At 36.6% G+C, this 20173-nt stretch overlaps 1 protein-coding gene across 1 annotated transcript in view; it reads left to right on the top strand.

Annotated features, from left to right (window-relative positions):
- Window positions 1-20173, top strand: part of KCNH8 (potassium voltage-gated channel subfamily H member 8) — a 341633-nt gene that overhangs the window by 309487 nt on the left and 11973 nt on the right. The window contains exons 12-15 of the mRNA XM_012466726.2: window positions 6076-6114; window positions 9408-9766; window positions 11737-11843; window positions 14368-14444. Of these exons, the coding sequence (XP_012322149.1) occupies window positions 6076-6114; window positions 9408-9766; window positions 11737-11843; window positions 14368-14444 (582 nt within the window). The remainder of the gene's footprint in view (window positions 1-6075; window positions 6115-9407; window positions 9767-11736; window positions 11844-14367; window positions 14445-20173) is intronic.

Below are 20173 nucleotides of genomic sequence, written 5' to 3'. Positions count from 1 at the left end.
AAATTATGCTGGGATAACTGGCTAGCCATATGCAGAAGATTGAAACTGGACCCCTTCCTTTCACCATATACAAAAGTCAACTCAAGATGGATTAAAGACTTATACGTAAAACCTACAACCATAAAAACCCTGGAAGACAACCTAGGCAATACCACTCTGGACATAGGACCTGGCAAAGATTTCATGACAAAGATGCCAAAAGCAGTTGCAACAAAAGCAAAAATTAACAAGTGGTATCTAAATAAAGAGCTTCTGCACAACAAAAGACACTATCAACAGAGTAAACAGCCAACAGAATGGTAGAAAATTTTTGCAAACTATGCATCTGACAAAGGTCTAATATTTAGCATCCCTAAAGAACTTAAATTTACAAGCAATAAACAGCTGTATTAAAAAATGGGTAAGGCCATGAACTGGCCCTTTTCAAAAAAAAAAAAAAACACGAGTGGCCGACAGTCATATTTTAAAAAGCTCAATACCACTGATCATTAGAGAAATGTAAATCACCATCTCACACCAATTAGAATGACTATTATTAAAAAGTCAGAAAATAACAGATGCTGGCAAGATTGCAGAGAAAAAGGAAGAATGCACTGTTAATGGGAGTGTAAATTAGTTCAACCATTGTGGAAAGCAGTGAGCCGGTTCCTCAAAGAGCTAAAAACAGCAACCATTTAACTCAGCAATCTCATTACTGATGAATGTACATTGTTCTACCATAAAGAAACATACACACATATGTTCATTGCAGCACCATTCACAATAGCAAAGATATGGAGTCAATTTACATGCCCAGCAATGATAGGCTGGATAAAGAAAATGTGAGAGACATATATATATATCTACATATATTCACCATGGAATACTATGCAACCATAAAAGAGAATGAGATCATGTTTTCTAAAGGAACATGGATGGAGCTGGAGGCCATTATCCTAAGCAACCTAAAGCAGGAGCAGAAAACCAAATGCTGCATGTTCTCACTTATAAGTGGAACTAAATGATGAAAACATATGGACACCAAGAGGGGAACAACAGGTATTGGGGCTTATCAGAGGGTTGGAGGAGGGAGAGGATCAGGAAAAAAATAATGGGTACTAGTACTTGGGGGATGAAATAATCTGTTCATCAAACCCCCATAAGTTTACCTATATAATAAACATGCAAATGTACCCCTGAACTTAAGATGAACTTTAAAAAAAAAAAAGGAATGCTGATATAGGCCCCCAATTTCTTCTGGCTTGTCAAATTTCGATTGAAAGGTCTCCTGTTAGCCTGACGGGGCTCCCTTTGTAAATGACCTGTCCCTTCTCTCTAGCTGCCTTTAACATTTTTTCTTATATTTTGACCTTGGAGAATCTGATGATTATGTTTCCTGAGGATATCTTCCTCTATAGTATCTCACAGGTTTTCTCTGCATTTTCTGAATTTGAATGTTGGCCTGCCTAGAGAGGTTGGGAAAGTTTGCATGAATGATATTCTGAAATATGTTTTTCAAGTTGCTTCCTTTCTCCCTAGATCTTTCAGGGACACCAATGATTCAGAGATTTGGGTCTCTTTACATAATCTCATATTTCTCAGAGGTTTTGTTCTTTTTTATGTGTTTTCTGTTTGAGTTATTTCAGAGAGCCAGTTTTTGAACTCAGATTCCTCCCTCAACTATTATGCTGTTAATAGTTTGAGTTTGCATTGTAAAATTATTATAGTGTGTTTTTCAGCTCTTTGGATCAATTTGCTTCTGTTTTATAATGGCTATTTCATTCATCAGTTCCTGAGTCACTTTATGGTACTCATTAGATTCTTTGAATCGGGTGCTGACTTTCTTCTGAATCTCAATGGTCTTCATTCCCATCCAAATTCTGAATTCTATCTCTGGCATTTCAGCGATTTCAACCCAGTTAGGAACTCTTGCTGGGGAACTAGTGGTTGTTTGGAGGAATGCGGGCACTTTGGCTTTTTGAGCTGCCAGAATTTTTGTGCTGGTTCTTTCTCATTCATGTGGGCAGGTGTTTCTTTAACTGTGGTATAATTTGAGTACAATCAGTAGGCTTCATTTTTGGATGTTTTCAGAGGGCTGAGGCTTTGTGCAGGGCCTTTCTTTGTAACTGAGTTCTTGTCTCTGGTTTCACAGAGGAGTATATTACCAAAAGTATTTTTGGTGTTGAAGTTTGTGCTGTGATCCAGTAGATGGTGCTTAAGTGAAATGGCCAGTAGGTAGGCACTTGCTCATCCACGTGGCTCCTGTATATTTCTTCTTAATTGCAGCTGTGCTCCCTCTCAGGGCTCTGACAGTATGAGCTCCTCTCCCACTTGAGCACTGGCTGAAGATCTCAGTTTGGCTCTCCTGAGCTGCACACTGTAACTCTGGGGTGAACTCAGGCTACGTGCCCTCCACAGCTTGGAGGCAGCAAGGCCAGGGATCTTACCAATGGCTGTGACAGAGGGCCTTTTAATTCTCTCTTAGGGCTCCACTCCAGAGAAATGAAGAGTTGCTTTCAATCAGTATAATCAGCCAAGGTTGAGGTGACTGCACTAGGGGTCCAAGCTGGGGGTGTTCTGCCCGATAACAAGCAGGGAGGGTGGGAAGGTCACAGAGGAGACAGACTGGCCTCTTCTCCTTATGGCAATTGCAGCTTCCTAGAAGTGTGGTTAAAGCACTCAGGGTCTTTGCACCTTCCCCAGTCTGAGGGCAGCAAGGCCAATACCACTCAGTAGTGGCCATGAGAGGGACCCTTCACTTGTCTCTGGGACCTCTGCCTCAGAAAAACAGAGCCCCTGCCACTCAAAATGATCAGCCAGAGGATGAGACAGATGCATCACTGGCCTGAGCTAAGGGCCTTGCTTGATGAAGAATGGAGATTCAGGAGCTTACAGGGAGGAGAGACTGAGCTCCTCCTCCCTGTATGGTGGCTGTGATATGCTGGAAGCACAGGTGAAGCCCTCAGACTGTTTCTTCCCCATAACAAGGGTAGCGGGGGTAGAACCACTGCTGTGGAGGTGACAAAGGAGCTGTTTATTGCCTCTGGAAGCCCTTTCCAGGGAACCTCAGAGTCAGTAACCAGTGGGTGTGCTCAGCTGTGATGAGGCAGCTGATCTGTGGTCCAGAGTGAGAGGCCCTGCTTCATGAAGAGTAGGGGGCCTGGGCTCACAGAGAAGAGGGACTGGATTCCTCTCCTTATGGTGTGTGGTATGCTGAAGGTGCCAGCATAGTGACTAGGCCCTTTTTTCCTTCCCCAGCCCCAGAGTGGTTAGGGCACAGTACCACTGCAGCTGCAATGGCCGAGGGATTGTGGGTTTTCTCTGGGATTTCCTGCTCTACTGACATGTTCAGGTGGGGCCAAGGTAGTTGTGTTGGAGTCCCAGGTCACAAGGGCTGCCCAGTAAGGAGAAGCAGGATCAGAGAACTGTGTGGAAGAAGTCTGGCTGCTTTTTCCACAGGGCAGCTGCACTGTGCTGGGGATATGCACAATCCCTTGTCACCACACACCCTCTGGAAGCCTGAAGGCAACAGGGGTGAGGGCTGCAAAAGAGCAAAAATGGCAGCTTGCCTCTGTGGAGCTCCCTCCCAGAAAACATGGAGTTGCTACTGGCCCAAGAGATGGCTCTTATTATTTTCAGATATATTCCTCTGATGACTAATCTGGGTCATTATCATGAAGGGAAGTTGATTTTATTTGCATCTATTGAGGTGATCATTCAGGTTTTGCTTTTAATTCCTTTTATGTGGTGAATCGCATTTATTGAATTTTGTATGTCAAACCAGCCTTGCATCCCAGGAATAAAGGCTACCTGATTGTGCTGTATGAACTTTCTGATGCGCTGCTGGATTCAGTTTGCTAGTGTTTTGTTGAGGATTTTTGTGTCTATGTTCATCAGGGATACCGGCCTGAAGATTTCTGTTTTCATTGTGTCTATGCCAGATTTTATTACTAGGCTTATTCTGCTTGACTCTTGACCATGAGTACATTTGGTAAAAGGAGAGGTAAGGTTACCTTGGGTAATCAAAGGCATCAAAAGGAGGAAGAAAAATATATTGCATGCCAAACACTGAAATATAGTATTGCATTTAACCTCAATAACAACCAATCTGGTGTTCATTTTCCTGCTTAGTCAGTTATTACTTTGCAACCATCACCAAACCACTTAACTCTAATTTGGCCCTTTTGTTTCCTCTTCTCCAGAATAGAGACTAAAAATACCTATATTATAGGATCACAATGGGAATTAATGGACATAATGTCTGGGAAACACTTATCAGGGTGCTTATCACATGATGGATAATTGATAGGAAATAGGATTTTAATAACTGTGACGTCAGTCATGAGATCTTACTACTCAAAATGTGTCTCCAGAGCCAGCAGCACCAGTATTACCTGGGAGCTAACTAGAAATTAGGAATTTCAGGCCCCACCTCAGACCTCCTATGTTGGAACCTGCATTTTCATGAGATTCCCTAAGTAATTCAGGTGCACAGATATGATTGAAAAGCACTAGTATAGAAAAATGACTCTGAGATTCAGCAACTTGACAGAACTCATCTAGTAGTAAACCAGACAGCTGGAAGCACACTCAAATCAGAAGATGCTAAGGCCAGCATCTTTCTCTTATACCTCTAAGGGTATCTGTGATTGGAGGTGTTCAGGCTTCTGGAATCCCATTGTGATATTCTTCTATAATCCAAGCTATAATTGAAAGGCTTTTTACAAGCACGTTCTCATGTCTACCACAGTAGCAAGAACACCATAATTTTGTTTTATTTTTCACATTTTTAATTATTCAGCTGTTTTATTTGCCACCATTTAGGGAATTATTACAAAACTTATGTCTAAAACGCATCTGATTAATGCATATTTAGGCAACTAAGCAGATGCAGAATTAGTTGACTGCTATCATACAATTAAACACTGATGAGACATATATTTGCACAGAAATAATGATCCTGGCATTTATATAAATAATAAAAGATCTATTTCCCTAATCATCTAGGGGGAAAAAAATGAGGAGAGGGTGACAAAATTATCAAATATGTCTGGCTTACTAGGCAGATCATTTTCAAGTACAATTTTTTTTCACATGAATAAAATCATGCTAATCAATAGTATCTATTATCAGATTAAAATGAAAGAAATGTATTTGAGCAAAAAACAATGTAGATAATATTAGAAGATGTTTCCAAGACGTCTCGTAATTTCCAGAGCTTCTTTGTACATCATAGAAGGTGCATGTTTTTAATACACTCCTCTATGGTGCCATAGTTTGATTTTATACAAAATGTGTCCTGAGAGTCAAGCCTAAGTGAATAAAATATGTATTTTCCCCCACATTTTAGCATCTCTGAAATTTAAATCTGCCTTAACAATTAATGGTATATCAACACTGATTGGCAGCACTTTTTCTTCTTTTTTTGTAATCAGCGGAATCTTAGATTCAATTAGATAGGGGATTAGGATTCCCAGTAAACTGAAACCTAGTCTACAAGGAATACCACAGTCAGACAGTGGAAAATGGGTGGAACAGGAATGCTAGATCGTGCCTATGAGCATTCACGCAAAAAGAGGGGTAAATAAATAGAAGTTATGAGATTAAATAAGAAAAGATTTCATAGATTTCTATTTTCACAGAGCCAGGAAGAAAAATCAAAGAAGATGAGAAAATTTGTCAAAATAGCAAGAAAGAAGAATAGGGAGATACAGAAAAAAAAAAAAAAAAAAGGAGAGAATGAAACATCAAAATGGAAAATACAGCCGATAAGCCCACTATCGTGATCATTATTTCCTAGGTGTGGTATCCTGTAGCAGACATTCAACTTGGGGCTCCTTTTCCCATTACTTACACTGGTCAGTAGTGGTCCTAGAGGGTAGGATGAGGCAGTTGTTTTTGGCAAATTGTAGAGGGTGTTTTCTCTTCTCTAGCCTGCACAGGTAGATCCACGCCCCTTCCTGTGCTCCTTCCCTCCCGCAAACTCTGTACATACTTCTCTTTCCATTCTCTTTCCACTGCCTGCTGCATTTCACCTAGTCCCAAACCACTAGGAGAGGTTTAAATGATTATTAACACTTCTGTTTGTTCTTTCAGGTGATATCAAGACTATCACACAAATCTACGGTCTCACAGGTATGACTTTTGCTAAAGAGCAAAATATTTACCTGAAATCTGGAGGATTTCCAATAAATATTTCTCTTCAGAATTTCATTTATTGTTTTTTACTTTCCCTTTTTGATTTCCCAATGAGAGATATGGCAACTGACTTGCTGGAGTTTGAGTACAGAGGAGTATTGAAACTCATATCTCTACGTAAACGTTTTATAGTTACTGTTATAAAGCAGTTTGTTACCAAAACCTGCCAAAAGTAAAGTCCTAATGTGTTTGATCTGAGAAGTACGTTCAGTACATTTAAAGTTAATAGTCAAATTTTTTCTTGTAAGTGTCCATAACGCTAAAAATATGGTTGAGAGATATTTTGGAACCATATTTTGTGATTCAATGAGCTCTTAAAACAGTTTCAACTTTTAAGTACCCTCTAATTTTAAGAAAGATTTCTCAAAGAAACACTGATTATTAACTAGACTTTTATTACTAATAATCCTGCGACACAGAGGCACACAAATAGATCAAATTACATAATGCGTTATGAAGACATTAAGAATAACAGGTGTTGTTTCCCTCTCATGAACAAGTCCAGAAATGGAAAATATATAAGCTCCCATGTGTCAATAAGGTGCCAAGATATATTATTTTTGCTTCATCATTCTCAAAATATGATTTACTTCTCCAAGGTCTCCTCACTCTCTGAGGTGGCTGTTGAACATACATTCATTTCATCCATATTTCAGACTAGAAACAAAAGAATGTGCAAGACTAAGAGGTCACAGTGTTTTTAGGAGCCTTTCTAAAAGTTTCTTAAAACCTGTTCACTTATATGCTACCACCTCATATGCTACCATCTTAACTCATGGCCAAACCAAGTGGCAAGAGAAGCTGAGAAAGGTAATCTTTGTGTAGGGTGTGTTGCTGAGAGTTCTGTTAACTAAGAAAGAAGTGGGGATATTGCATAAAAAGAGGGAGCCAGAACTCTTTGCAGCACTTGCCACGATATAAATGTTTTCATTTTCTTTATGATCATCAGCATCGTGTAGGTAAGCATTTATTAAACTCTTTGCACATTGCTAAATGCTTGATTTCCATTATCTGTTATCTAGTGTTTTCCTCACACTATTCCTAATTTACACATGAAGAAACCAAGAATTTAATAATTATATTGTTTGACCAAGGTTACAGTTAGTAAGTCACAGGACTTTTAGGACTGTATAACTGAAAGCTCATGCATTTCAACCACTAGACTTTGTTCTGCTTCCCCATTAGTCAAGAGAGATTTGATGAAATCCAGTCATTTGTGATTTTAAAATGGCTATCCCAGCAAAGTATCATGAGCCAAATTCTAGACTTATTTAACTATTAGTATAAAAACCCAGTGCCTTCATGAAAGCATTTTCCAGGAAAAAAATGAAAAGATACATCAGTTGAGAAGAAAGAGATCTGTGGTTGAACTTTATGCCAGTGTGTAACAGGTAAATCCAGCTACATGTGGAAAGCAGCCGTTCCTATATAGATGGTCTGAAGAAAGTAACTGATACTCCTGCACAGAGGCTAATGTGAGGCTGGATATTTAATAATATAATAAACTTAAGTCCTATCGACAATGATGGCAGGTGAGATAATTGATTATTGGTTTAAGTCATGTCTGCTGCCTTGATTGTGAGTATCTAAGTAACTCATCCAAGATACCAAGTCTCCATGACAAAATGGAAGTATAAAATTTCCACAAACTTGTAGAAGTACAAATACTTGACAGGTTATTAGTCAGAGAATTCAATTAGGGCCAATGGAGGCTTCTTGAAACAAAGGAATGATTAACTTGCCAATGCAAATGTAAACAGAATTCTAATTAGAGAATGCGCTCATTGTTTCTCATTTCTTCGATTAAGCTTGCCCTGTTGTGTCTTTAGCTGGGTAAACTAATTTTTCTATCCTACAATGCTAGTATACAAATGTTCCCCTGTAATTCCATGTAGGCCCAATTTGTGTTAAAAGCACGGAGTTTTAAATGCTGTGAAAAACAAACAAGAGCGACATCATGACTATCTCAGTTTAAAAAAAAAAAGTATGGCTTCATCGGTAATTAAAATAACCATATGTAGTTGGAAAGATGAGTCCAAGAATGCCATTTCTTCAAGACATTTTGAGCCAATAAAATTGAAGTACAAAAACTTCATAAGTAAACCATACATTTCACTCTGTACCTATGGCCTAAACTGAATGGGCTATTGCCTATAAGTCACCACAATTTTAGATCTGTTATCATACCTGTAATGTATACAGCAAAATCCATATATGCAAAAAAAAAAAAAAAAACCACTATTCATTGAAGTCAATAATCATGACAGCCCAGAGTTTGAATAGTAATCTTAGGGATTTTCAGTTATTTGCCTTATTTTTATTATAAATTGATGATCAGGTATAAGGGATTGAATTTTCAAAAAAGACAGAAGCACAGAAAGTGAGCAGAGAAGCCATGTCTGGGGCAGAGCAAGAAGTACACACTATTACAGCGACTCTGTTGAGGGCCACTAGTTAGCCTTTGCCATGTTCACTGCCCTGGCCCTTCAATCATCACCTCAATTGTCTTTTCCCACCCTCTTTCATTCCTATTCTTAGTCTACAAAGTTGAATGACCCCAGTCAAGAGTCCAGTAGTTATAGGATGAGTTTTGGCAAGACTATTTTTCCTTCCTTTTCCAAGGTTCTTCAGAGGAAGCAGACCAGGTGCTTTGCTTTTCTTGCTAGTGACCGGAAAGAACAAGAAGAGCAGGAAGCAGAGTAGCTGAGGATACTTCTGATCCTCTTCCACTCATGGGATCCAAAATAGGAAAGCTTTTTATTCTCAAGAATAATGCAATTTTGCTGATTACTCTCCATGTAAAGTTCCAGTAAAGACCCTGTAATTTTAAATAACAAGGCCTAAGACCCTCCATTAAAATTGAAAATTACCTCTAAGAGCATGCCATCATATAGTATTACAAGTGACAGGCTGATTAAAATCTAGATGCAAACCTAGTATAATGCACATTTCACATGACTTCCCACGGACACAGTTTAAAAGACCAAGAGAAGGTCTGGTCTTTTAAAATCAGAGGCTAAAATCAGTAAAGCATAGAGGGTTAAACCTGGAGAAGAGCAGAAGTAGGAAGACTTCTAACACCTGATAACAAAATCTGTGAAGACTTTGGTTTTAATGAAATTAAGTCTCTGAGACATTTGACTTTGTTTAAATGAGACCTCCAATATTAATGATATACATTTTCTGCAGTCTTTGCAGTCTATACTAATTTATATTTTCCACTGATTTAGTCAGAGCCCAAGGGAAATGGCAGCATAAACAAGCGACTCCCATCCATTGTGGAAGATGAGGAAGAGGAGGAAGAGGGGGAGGAAGAGGAGACAGCCTCCCTCTCTCCCATCTGCACGAGGGGATCATCTTCTTCACGCAACAAGAAGGTTGGAAGCAACAAAACCTACCTGGGCTTAAGCCTAAAGCAACTGGCCTCAGGAACGGTACCTTTTCACTCACCTATCAGAGTCTCCAGGTCAAATTCCCCCAAAACCAAGCAGGAAACTGATACCCCCAACCATAGTAAAAGGAAAGAGAAGAACTTGAAATTGCAACTTTCAACTTTGAATAGTGCTGGACCACCAGATCTCAGTCCAAGGTAAGAGTTCATATCATATAACTTTCTCAGGTGAAAGTGGCTGCCTTCTATACAGAGTAGTACCTGCCTTCAGCCTTCTGATTCTTTCTGCTACACAGATTCCTGGCCTGAAATCCTCAGCTTTTCTGAATTTTATGGGCAATTTTTTGAGTATATGTGCAAGTGTGTGTGCATGCAGGATGGGCAAAATAGCTTTAGTTATGTTCTCAAAAGGATCTACTAAATGTTCAGAAATCCTTCTCTACTCCTTTTATTCATTTTGCACTACCTATTAAGCATATATTTCTAAATTCTGATTTTGTAATTCATAATGAAAATAAAATAGAAAAAATTCCATCAATGTTATCCATTCGGTGCTTGATCTTACCAAAAGTTTTATGGAACAACGAGTTGAAATTAGGAAGAAAATAAAATGCAGATTTTTATTTTTCATACTGTTTTTGCCTTATTATCAAGGATGGCTAAAAGTTAGTTTTATTTCTGGTCTCTTCAATGAGTAACATAGCATGGTTCTGTTTTTAATTTCTTAAAAAATCACTTTCGAATCCACTATAGGTGATTGAAAGCATGAAAAATCCTGATCCCGAAGATGTGAAAGGGGTAGGCCATGGTGTAGAAAAGCAATAGCAATCATCAAAATCACATAACAGCTGAATAATAAAAAGCAATTAAAAATATTACTTTTTATGTTTCATGTACTTTGCTACATAATTTCACATTCACAATTGCAGTTAGTCTTCTCAGAACCATATAAAGTAGTTTGTGTTATCTCTACTATAAAGCTGTAAGAAGTGAAACTTGAAGGGTAAATATTTTGTCCAAGATCTCAGAGATATTAAGTACTGGAAGTTAGATTCAAAGTTTGTTTTTCTACTTATAAAGCAGGTGATCTTTCTAGAATACTATATTTTGTTATTGTTTATTTGAATATACTTATTCATTAAGATAAAATATTAATAGAAAGATTAATAAAATAGGTTTAGTGAAAAGTAGGTGCATAATAAATTTTCAAGAATTCAGTTGGAGATGGTAACTTGAAAACATTGCTTCACTCTTCTTCCTAAATTTATACTAAAATTAAACATAATAAATTGTAAATAGGAAGAGACTATATCAGAGCTGAGAAAGATTTACAATATGATCTTACATTTATAAAAATATATGTTCTTTTATAGAGAAAAGAATATTTTGAGGACATACAGCAAAATATTGACTATAATAGATTACAGGTGATTTTTATTTTCTGTATTTTTGTTACCTTTATATTTAAAATTTCTACAATAGACTTGTTTTATTTTTAAATAATGAGTAGGTTAGATACTATTTAGCCATGGAAAGAAAGCTAAAGCACTGATTTAAATATAATTCTTTAACCCTCACATTTAGAGTTTTCTCTAAGTCTAGAGTGGAGGTGTAATCACAGAAATTTATTTTCTGTGATGCTAAGGGTTAAAACCTAGAGTTTAGTGATTTAACATGAATTTAGGTAAGAAGACTTGTATACCTTAAAGTTTTGAATTTGAGACTAAGTAAAAGACTCTCTGTCTACATCAGTGTTTGATAAAAATATAATGTGATATAAAATTGTGAGCCACATAATTTTAAATTTTCTAACGGCTACATTTTTAAGTGTGATAAAAGTGAAATTAATTTTAATAATACATTTTCTTTGACCAAATATGTTCCAAATATTTTAAATTTGAATATAAAAATATTCAGTGAAATAATTTACACTGATTTTAAACATATTCTTCAAAATCCAGTGTGTATTTTATTCTTACAGCACATCTCAATTTGCACAAACCACATTTCAGGTACTCAATAGCAATATTAGGCTAATGGTTACTATATTGAATAGCACAGCTCTAGAGTATCTAGAATTTAAAAATTTAATATTTTTAAGTCTTCTAAAAATATTAGAATCCATGAATATGAATGCACAACCAGCCAATTTCTTTTATTTTAAGTAGGATTGTTGATGGAATTGAAGATGGAAACAGCAGTGAAGAAAGTCAGACTTTTGATTTTGGCTCTGAACGAATCAGACCAGAGCCAATAATTTCTCCTCCTCTTGGAGGTAAGATCTATATTTAGCCTTCTCCCAAGGTACAAATTTCTTATTAACTTGTAATGTTTGCCATGAGCTTTTGTTTTGTTTTGTTTTTCTGTTCTTAGAATATACTCCATGTCATAGAACCTTACCAGTGCCACTGAATAATTTGACATGAGTTTATGTCATTTCCAAGTTAAGATGTCATTTGTGATCGTTTCTCTGTCCACATTGGATGAGCTGCCATTTAGCAGCCGAGGTAATTGGTATGCCAGGAGACTCAAATTTCTGCTGTTCATCAGAGGGTAGTCATGTTTTACTATTATAAATTTAGATTAATTCACAAAAACATTATCTAGAGGAAATGCTATGTTGATTGTGCACTGAAGGAACATTGGTTATATTTAACCAATTTATTCAGTGTGAGGTTATATACTTGCGGTTTGGCAGAAGATAAACAACTTCAGAAAGATATAAGCTTGTTGAAAATGATGGAGAACTATATGATGTGCTAACCTTTAGTCACGGTAAAACAATGTGAAGGTACCTCCAACCCTAGCCCAAATACCTCTCTTTACTTTTCAATCTTGAGTTCATTGCTCAAAAGAGAGATTCTGTCAACATGACAAATAAAATGATACACTCTAAAGAAGATAGACCTGTATTTGATAAAAAGAGAATAGTGAACATATGTTGAATAGGCAGACAATTCAAAACAATTGCCAGTAAACTACCAAATGCAAGGCCAGCAATCTTCACCCAACCTCCCCTTCCCTTCCCACCAAGTCCTAAGCCCCTTGTGTTAGAATGTCCTGGCAATTAGCAAATCCCTTTATGAACAAGTCCAAGCCCAAGAAAGACATTTGAATGTACAGTTCTGGAGATGTTTCTGGAGATGATTCATCTGAATCAGTAATTCTTTCTAGCATTCATCATCTTCTTGGGAAACTGACGGGTGCTTGTGAAATTCTTTGATTGGGGGTAAGAAGTAAGGAGAATGCAAAAGGGTAAGGAGTACAGTCTTGATTTATTGATTTAATTGACATACATATGTTGATATTACTGTGCTTGGGCCAAGGAGCTAAGAAATCATAGTTATCATCATACTGGTATATTTGCAATAAAACCCTGTTGATGTCCCAATTGAATGTTTATCTTTTTGGTTCAACTAGAGACAATGCAAAAAAACCTCACCATTTCATCCACATATATCTCATCCTACCACTCTCTTAGCTTCCTCCTCTTCCTTAGCCTATCACCTACCCCTATGCTTATCCATTCAAGCAATAAGTTTTCTAGAAGCAAGTTCCAAAATATCTCTTAGTTCTAAGACTTGCTCTCATTACTGCCAACATTCTTTGTCTAGCTACATCTGTCTCTTGCTTGCATTGCTACCAAAGTCTCTTCTCTGGCCTCACATTGTTTTCCATGCAAAATGAATTTTGTTAAGGCAAATTTATTTGTATTACTCTGTTCATATACTTAAAACCCTCATATGGCTTTCTATTGCCCTTAGTATAAAATTCAAACTTATTGCATTATTACTTTACATAGGTTTTTTTTTATAGAGATGGGATCTCCCTATGTTTCCCAGGCTAATCTTGATCTTTTGATCTCAAAGCAATCCTCCTGTCTCAACCTCAAAAAATGCTGGAATTACAAGTGTGAGCCACCATGCCTGGCCTACTTTTTAAATGTTTATTTTTCCTGCTAAATTCTAACATCCATGAGCATCAACTATATTTTCTTTATTGGTTGCTATCTCCTCTAAAACAGGGCTGGCCTATTGTACCTGACCTGCAATCATTGTTGAATAAATGGATTATCTCTGCAAGATACCTCCGCAAAACAAGTTCCTATCACTCTGTTTAAGACTGTTTTGAATGGCTTTTTTTCCCCCACAAACAAATTTTCTCCTCATAATTGACCAGAATTAGGATGGTCATATCTGTCAAATCTCTTCCACTCAAGGTGGTACCAACTCGAAGTAAATATATTTGAAAGAGGAAAGTAGAGAAAAAGTAGAGAAGAAGAACTAAAATATGTGAGAAAATGCCCTTTAGAGTGACACAGGAAGAGACAGGCAACCTGCAATGGATATCAGTATCTGGTGTATATGTAGGAGGAAAATGTGCTCCTGGGCACAGGAATCAATGTTTAGAACAAAACGAGAGAAGAAAAATAATGTTCCTTTTCTGTGGCTTGAGCACTGACTATGAGTTTTTAAACAATGGTCAAAGAAAAGAAAATGTGCCATCTTGGAACATGGTGGTGACTGTACTCAGGGAGATTTGCAATGGACACATCCAGTCACTATGGGTGCAATCACCACCATGATGTGTGCCCAGAGAGTATATCTAGTGCCATTCAGAGGAATATGAGAAGTTTGCCTGATCCCCAAAAGACAGGACAATGCACAGACATCAGAAAAGGTTAAAAGTGGTAGCATGGGCTTTCTTCCATATTCTAATTGCCCCAATCCTCAAATATGAGGTTTATTCCTAAAGGATTCATTCTGTGTGTGTGTGTGTGTGTGTGTGTCACTTTTCAGATCCGGAGATTGGAGCTGCTGTTCTCTTCATCAAAGCAGAGGAGACCAAGCAGCAGATAAACAAACTCAACAGTGAGGTATGGAGCTGGTTAAGTGGTAAGAGGAGATGTAAATCCTAGTTACTCACAGAAGCAGTGTAATGTAGTAGTTACAAGCATGCATTCTAGAATGAGACCACCATGAGTGAATCCCCACTCAGCCTCATGTGAGTTGTGTGACCTCTGACAAGTCACCTACCTTCTCTCAAGCTCCACTTCCCCATGTGTAAGAAGGGAAGAATAATAATGCCTGCCTAAATTAAAGAGTCTAGGTAAATCATTTAGCATAAAGTAAGCAGTAAATTATTATAATTAGTATCATAGATATATGCATACTTGGTTTAATTGGTACACCTTAAACTTTTCATGACCTTCCATTTTTAATGAGTTAAAGCAAGATTACTAGTTCACAGAAGAATGCTGTTTCTCAGTGTAGTCAAATGGCCTGAACTCTGTTCTTTTCTTTGACATGTATTTGCATGTGTCACCTTGGGTACTTTACCTCTCTAAATCTCACTATCTGTTCATAGAAAATAAGATAATTTTTAATAGCTTTATTGAGGTATATTTAATATCATAAAATTTGTTCATTTCACATATACAGTCCAGTGAGTTTTAGTAACTTTATTGAATCCATCATCTATAAATCAGTTTTAAGATATTTTTTATTCCCCCAGTAAGATCGCTCATACTCATTTTACAGTTAATCTCTGTTCTTATTTCCAGCCCTAGGCAACTACTTATCTACTTTCTATTTCTGTAAATTTGCCTTTTCTGGAAATTTTATAGAGATATAAAAATAAGATAGTTTCTTGGTTACTGTCTTAATTGGGGTCTCTCCCATTAAAAAAATAAAACAAATTCTGAGAAAATATGGGTGCGAATAGTGTATTTGGAAGGTGATCCATGAAGTATAATTAAAGAACAGAGAAGGCAGAAAAGGAAGGAAAGCAAAACAGAAGGATGTATTAAACTTGTGACCAACTGGGGCTCAACCCCACTGGAGAACTCTGAGAGACTATGTAGGACAACTCAAAATTATTCAACCAAGGAGCAAGGAAAAGTGGAGTTGAGGCTTTTCAGGCAGGCCTGAAGAAAAAAAAAAATCTTCAGGCAAGAATATGCAGCAAAACCTGCACCTGTCTTTGGTGACCTTCAGGGTAGACCTAGGCAAGGGCATGTGGGCAGGGACAGACAGTGCAATAGAATCCTTGTCTAGGAGTAAAGTCTTATTAATAGGTGATTTGATGACACCTTGGGGAAAATATAATCAAGTGATGGTATTGATGAGATTTACAAAAAAATGAAGTTCATATAATCAGCTTCCTGTTATCTGTAATAAGGGAGGAGTGAGTAGCTTGTCATAAAATCTGCAGGTTTCTCTTAAACATGTATTTCTTCAGCTTCATAGAGATTTATGTTTTACTGCCGCCTCCCTTCTGCACCTGCCCTCTCTGGAGCTGAGACTGTTGCTAATAAGAAGTAAGAGAGCCAAAGGGCAGATTAACAAGGCAGAAAATCAAAACTAGATGGTGCACTAACTGGCTTGAAAATACTTACATCACAAAGACTCAGCCAGGCGCTGGATCACCCAAATAACCTCTGGTTTAAAAAAAAACAAAAAAAACACTGAAACCCAGAACAAAACAAATGCAACTCCCTGTTGAAGAACTGGATGTTAACCTTCTGTTGAACAGTTTTTCTCTTCAGATACTGCTCTTAGTGAAAACCACCATCAAAACCATTTGAATTCTTTCCCCTCACATTTGAGAAGAGCATTTAATAATTTTAAGAACTGACTGACCTATATCTTAGTTCAAATGTTAGAGTTATTGATTCTTCTGAGAAAAAAATGTCTATATCTTCACCTTTAGGAATGTAGATAATTTTTCCAAGTTAGGACTGTAAATCCACAGCCCACATTATTTCCCTTTGACAATGTGAACCAGGGGTTGACCCACTAACAACAACAACAAAAAACCATTTGGAAAACAAAATATCTTCCCAGTATGATCCTGTATTCATGATTGCTTTTCTAGTGAGAAAACATACATCTTTTTATCTTGTCATACATTTAAATTTAAAGGGCAAAATAAAATATCAAGGTGCAATTATTCTTTCCCAAAAAATTGGGTTTTCCATATAGGAAAATAGCTGATTTATTCACGGTTGAAGCTTAAGTAGAAAAATCTTATCCTTCACACATAATTTAATTTATACATAGTTTTGACTCTTAGGATAGCGCATTAAAACCCACTAAGACAGGCAGAATAAAAATACAAATGGACTTCAAACTGTAAAATTATCCCTCTTCTAACCTATTTTCCTTTTCCTTATCTTTCCTGTAAAATGATAGTTTACATAGGAAAAAAAAAACTTATTAAAAGTCCAAGCCTAATTTTACCATTTTGCCTATTTTCCACTACTAACATGTGTCATCATTTGATTGTTTTAGTCTTTGTTTTTGCTATTATTTGGTTAATAGCAAGTAAGAGAAGATTTATAATAAGTGTGGGATATATTGCATGATAAAAACTCTACCACCAAAAGGGCAACCCCAAATATGTGTGAAGCATGCCATACAGACTGTGGGGCATTGTGTGAGGTGTCAGAGCACAGGAGAATTTCTATTCTGGTATTTGTTCAAAGACTTAACACATAAAGAAATTGTTCATCGGTGTGCAGATTTCATAATCATAATCCACAAGCTAAACACAGAACAAGTCTGAAAAGGAATAATATTGGTAATTACCTACATTCACAGAATAGTTAGGAGAGTTTAAAAGATGTGGAGCAGCTGCTAATATTAGAATACTTTGACAATATTGCCATTGCTTTACAGCATAGGATGAAATAGTGTGACTCTAAGGAAACTCTTTGAAAATTGCAAAAACGTCACAATGGGGGCCATGGGCTGTGTAAGTCAAATGCTCCACTTCTGAAAAGGTTTGTAGGTAAAGGTTAGAGTGCATTCTCATTTCTGAAATCTGACTGACCCAGAAAGATACAGAGGCAAAGTTTACCAAGGAGACTGTGTGCGCAGGCACAGCAGGCATAAGGCATAAAACACACTATGGGAGAAAGAGAATTAGCTTTGGAAAGAGACAAATATTTAGATTCCTATTCTGTGATTTCAACAAGGTGTTTACCTTCCCTAAGCTTAGATTTGTCCTCTATTAAATGCTAATAATAGAACCTGTAATAGAGGATTGTTGTGAGAAGTTAATATTATATGTAAAGTGCTGAGCACAATATCTTCGCTTAATAAGTGGTCAATAAATGCTGATTCTGTCCTCACACAAGGTTATGCTTTGATTCAACAAAAGGTGACTCTTATATAAGCACCCTCCTTCTGCCTAACAGTTCCCAGTAGAGTAATAAGTGAGAGAGGATCAATGTTTATGGAATAAAATGAATGGACCTAAGAAAAACATATTTGGTTATAAAAATGATTACTTTCACCTAAAAGACTTTCCTTTTGCTACAAAGATACTCAATATGAAATTAGAATAGAAAATGAAATGGCAGATTAATGATATTTCAAAGCATCTTAACTAGTTTGATTGTAATTGTGCCACTTTATTTTTTTTTTGAAAAAAATTTTTTTTAAGACTTATGGATTGAGTAGCAAATAGATGCATACACCAGTTTACCAATGCTTAACCATTACCTGATATTACAATAAACATAAAATTGGCAAAATGATGATAAAAACCAGGCAGAAAATAACCTGCCAAGCTTAACAGAAAGCATAGCCATATCTGCATTTATGAAATGAGAGAATACAGGTGGCTTGTTAATTCATCCTTACTCATCCAAGCGTGCTTAGGTTTGAATACTCTACTTGCCATATTTTATCATTTTGTTTTGTGTGTATGTAAAGGGGCCAGGTGATTTAATATTAGGTGACTTAAATCCATCTTGAATCTTAAAAATACTGAGAATAAAATGTGTAATATGCCTAAACAACAAAAAAAATGAGCTTTGTAAAAATATAACAACTTGTATTAATTGATTATTGAGGCTGAAAGGTCCCATGATCTAAAGCTGGCAAACTGGAAAACCAGGAGATATGATGGTGTAGTTCCGTTCTGATTCTGAAGTCCTAAAAACCAGGAGAGCCAGTGGTGTCAGTTCCATTTCAAAAGCCAAAAGGCTTAGGTCTCAAAAAGAGCTGATTTTCATTTTTAGTTGAAGTCCAAAGCCAGGGAAAGACCCAGGGTTCAGCTCAAACAGTCAGGAAGGAGGAGTTCCTGTTTACCTAGACTTTTTGTTCTATTCAGACCTTCAACTGATTAGATGAGGGCACACATTAGGGAGGGCAGTCTGCTGTATTAAGTCTACTGATTCAAATGCAAATCTCATTCAGAAATATACTCAAAGACACACCCAGAATAACTTACCAAACATCTAGGCACCCCATGACCCATAAAAATTTACTGGCACATAAAATTTACTATCGCATCCAACAAATGTCTTCTGTTTGTCAGTCCAGTGGCTTTCTTTACAGTTTAAGTCATTGGCCTATTTCAATGTCTAAACTGCTTTGATGGGAGTAATTATTTTCCCCTTTAGCGATATAATAATTCTTTGTAGGCTCTGATTGGATCTAAAATTTAAAAAAAAAAAATTCCATAGCAAAACAATGTCATGTTTTTCTTTGTGAGATAAATTAAACATTTTCTCAAACTCCAGAATTTAGAAAGTATTTTAGTTTTACCCTTTACAAGTTGATATAGTGTGAGTTATGCAAATGTGTGATGAGAACCAATATTTGAGAGAGCTGAGTTCTATTCTTGATGCTCACTACTTTGCTGGGAATCTGAGCGATATGGGGTTCTTTGTTTCCTACAACACATTAGCACATTGTTAACTTTAAGTGATATGAGAACCCCATTCAGATCAACTGGGACTCTAGCATCTTAAAGACCAAGCTCTTATTGTTATTGAGTCCAAAGGCTTCTTCTTTTCAGGGATGGCTGTGCTTTCATTACATTTCATAACCGGATAATGGCTCAGTCATATCCTTTAAAAATAGATATTACAGACATGTCCTTATATGCGCTATTCTCCTAAGGCTTTAGAGAAGATTATTATATTATCACTAAGACCTAAAAGTTAAATTTCAAATTTAATTTTGTAACATCAGTATCTTTTAGCTTTCTTTTCTCATTTTCAACTCCTCAAAAAGTCCATTTACGTAAGTTTCTAATATATGGAAGAGTCCTGCCATTATCAGATAAGCACTGTTATAAGATAAATTTTACTGAGGTAACAAACTTCAAATTGATTAAAATTTATTTCTCATTCAAGCAAAATGCCTAACACGGGTCAACAGAAGGGGCTGCACCATCTGGAATGTCACTGATTGGCTGTTTTCCATTTGAAGTGTGGAGCACAATTGTTTGGCTTGAAAGATATACACATCATTTCTGCTCATATTTTATTAACCAGAACTAATTCCATGGGCACAGGTTAATTTCAGTGGGAAAAGAAAGTGTAATCTTTTCTATATCCCAAAAGAAATAGAAAACTGGATACTGGCAAACACAAATGATATCTACAATAGCACCTAAAAGCTAACAGGAAAATTTTGTCCCTCATTTAATTTTGCTCAAAATTCAATTGCAAATATCCCCCAATTAAATTTATTATATATTATCCAAATAAAAAAATATCAACAATGGAAGGCCTTCCACTGGAAAACAGAGAATCTCAGTTTTTGTCTAGTTATACTTGACAAAGCTAATAGATGAATAAAACCTCTT

The sequence above is a fragment of the Aotus nancymaae genome, unplaced genomic scaffold (assembly GCF_030222135.1).
Source record: "Aotus nancymaae isolate 86718 unplaced genomic scaffold, 86718_ANA_hifiasm-v0.15.2.pri h1tg000019l, whole genome shotgun sequence".
Classification (NCBI taxonomy): domain Eukaryota; kingdom Metazoa; phylum Chordata; class Mammalia; order Primates; family Aotidae; genus Aotus; species Aotus nancymaae.
Note: the sequence above shows the minus strand (reverse complement) of the source record. Positions and strands in the feature narration are given on the sequence as shown.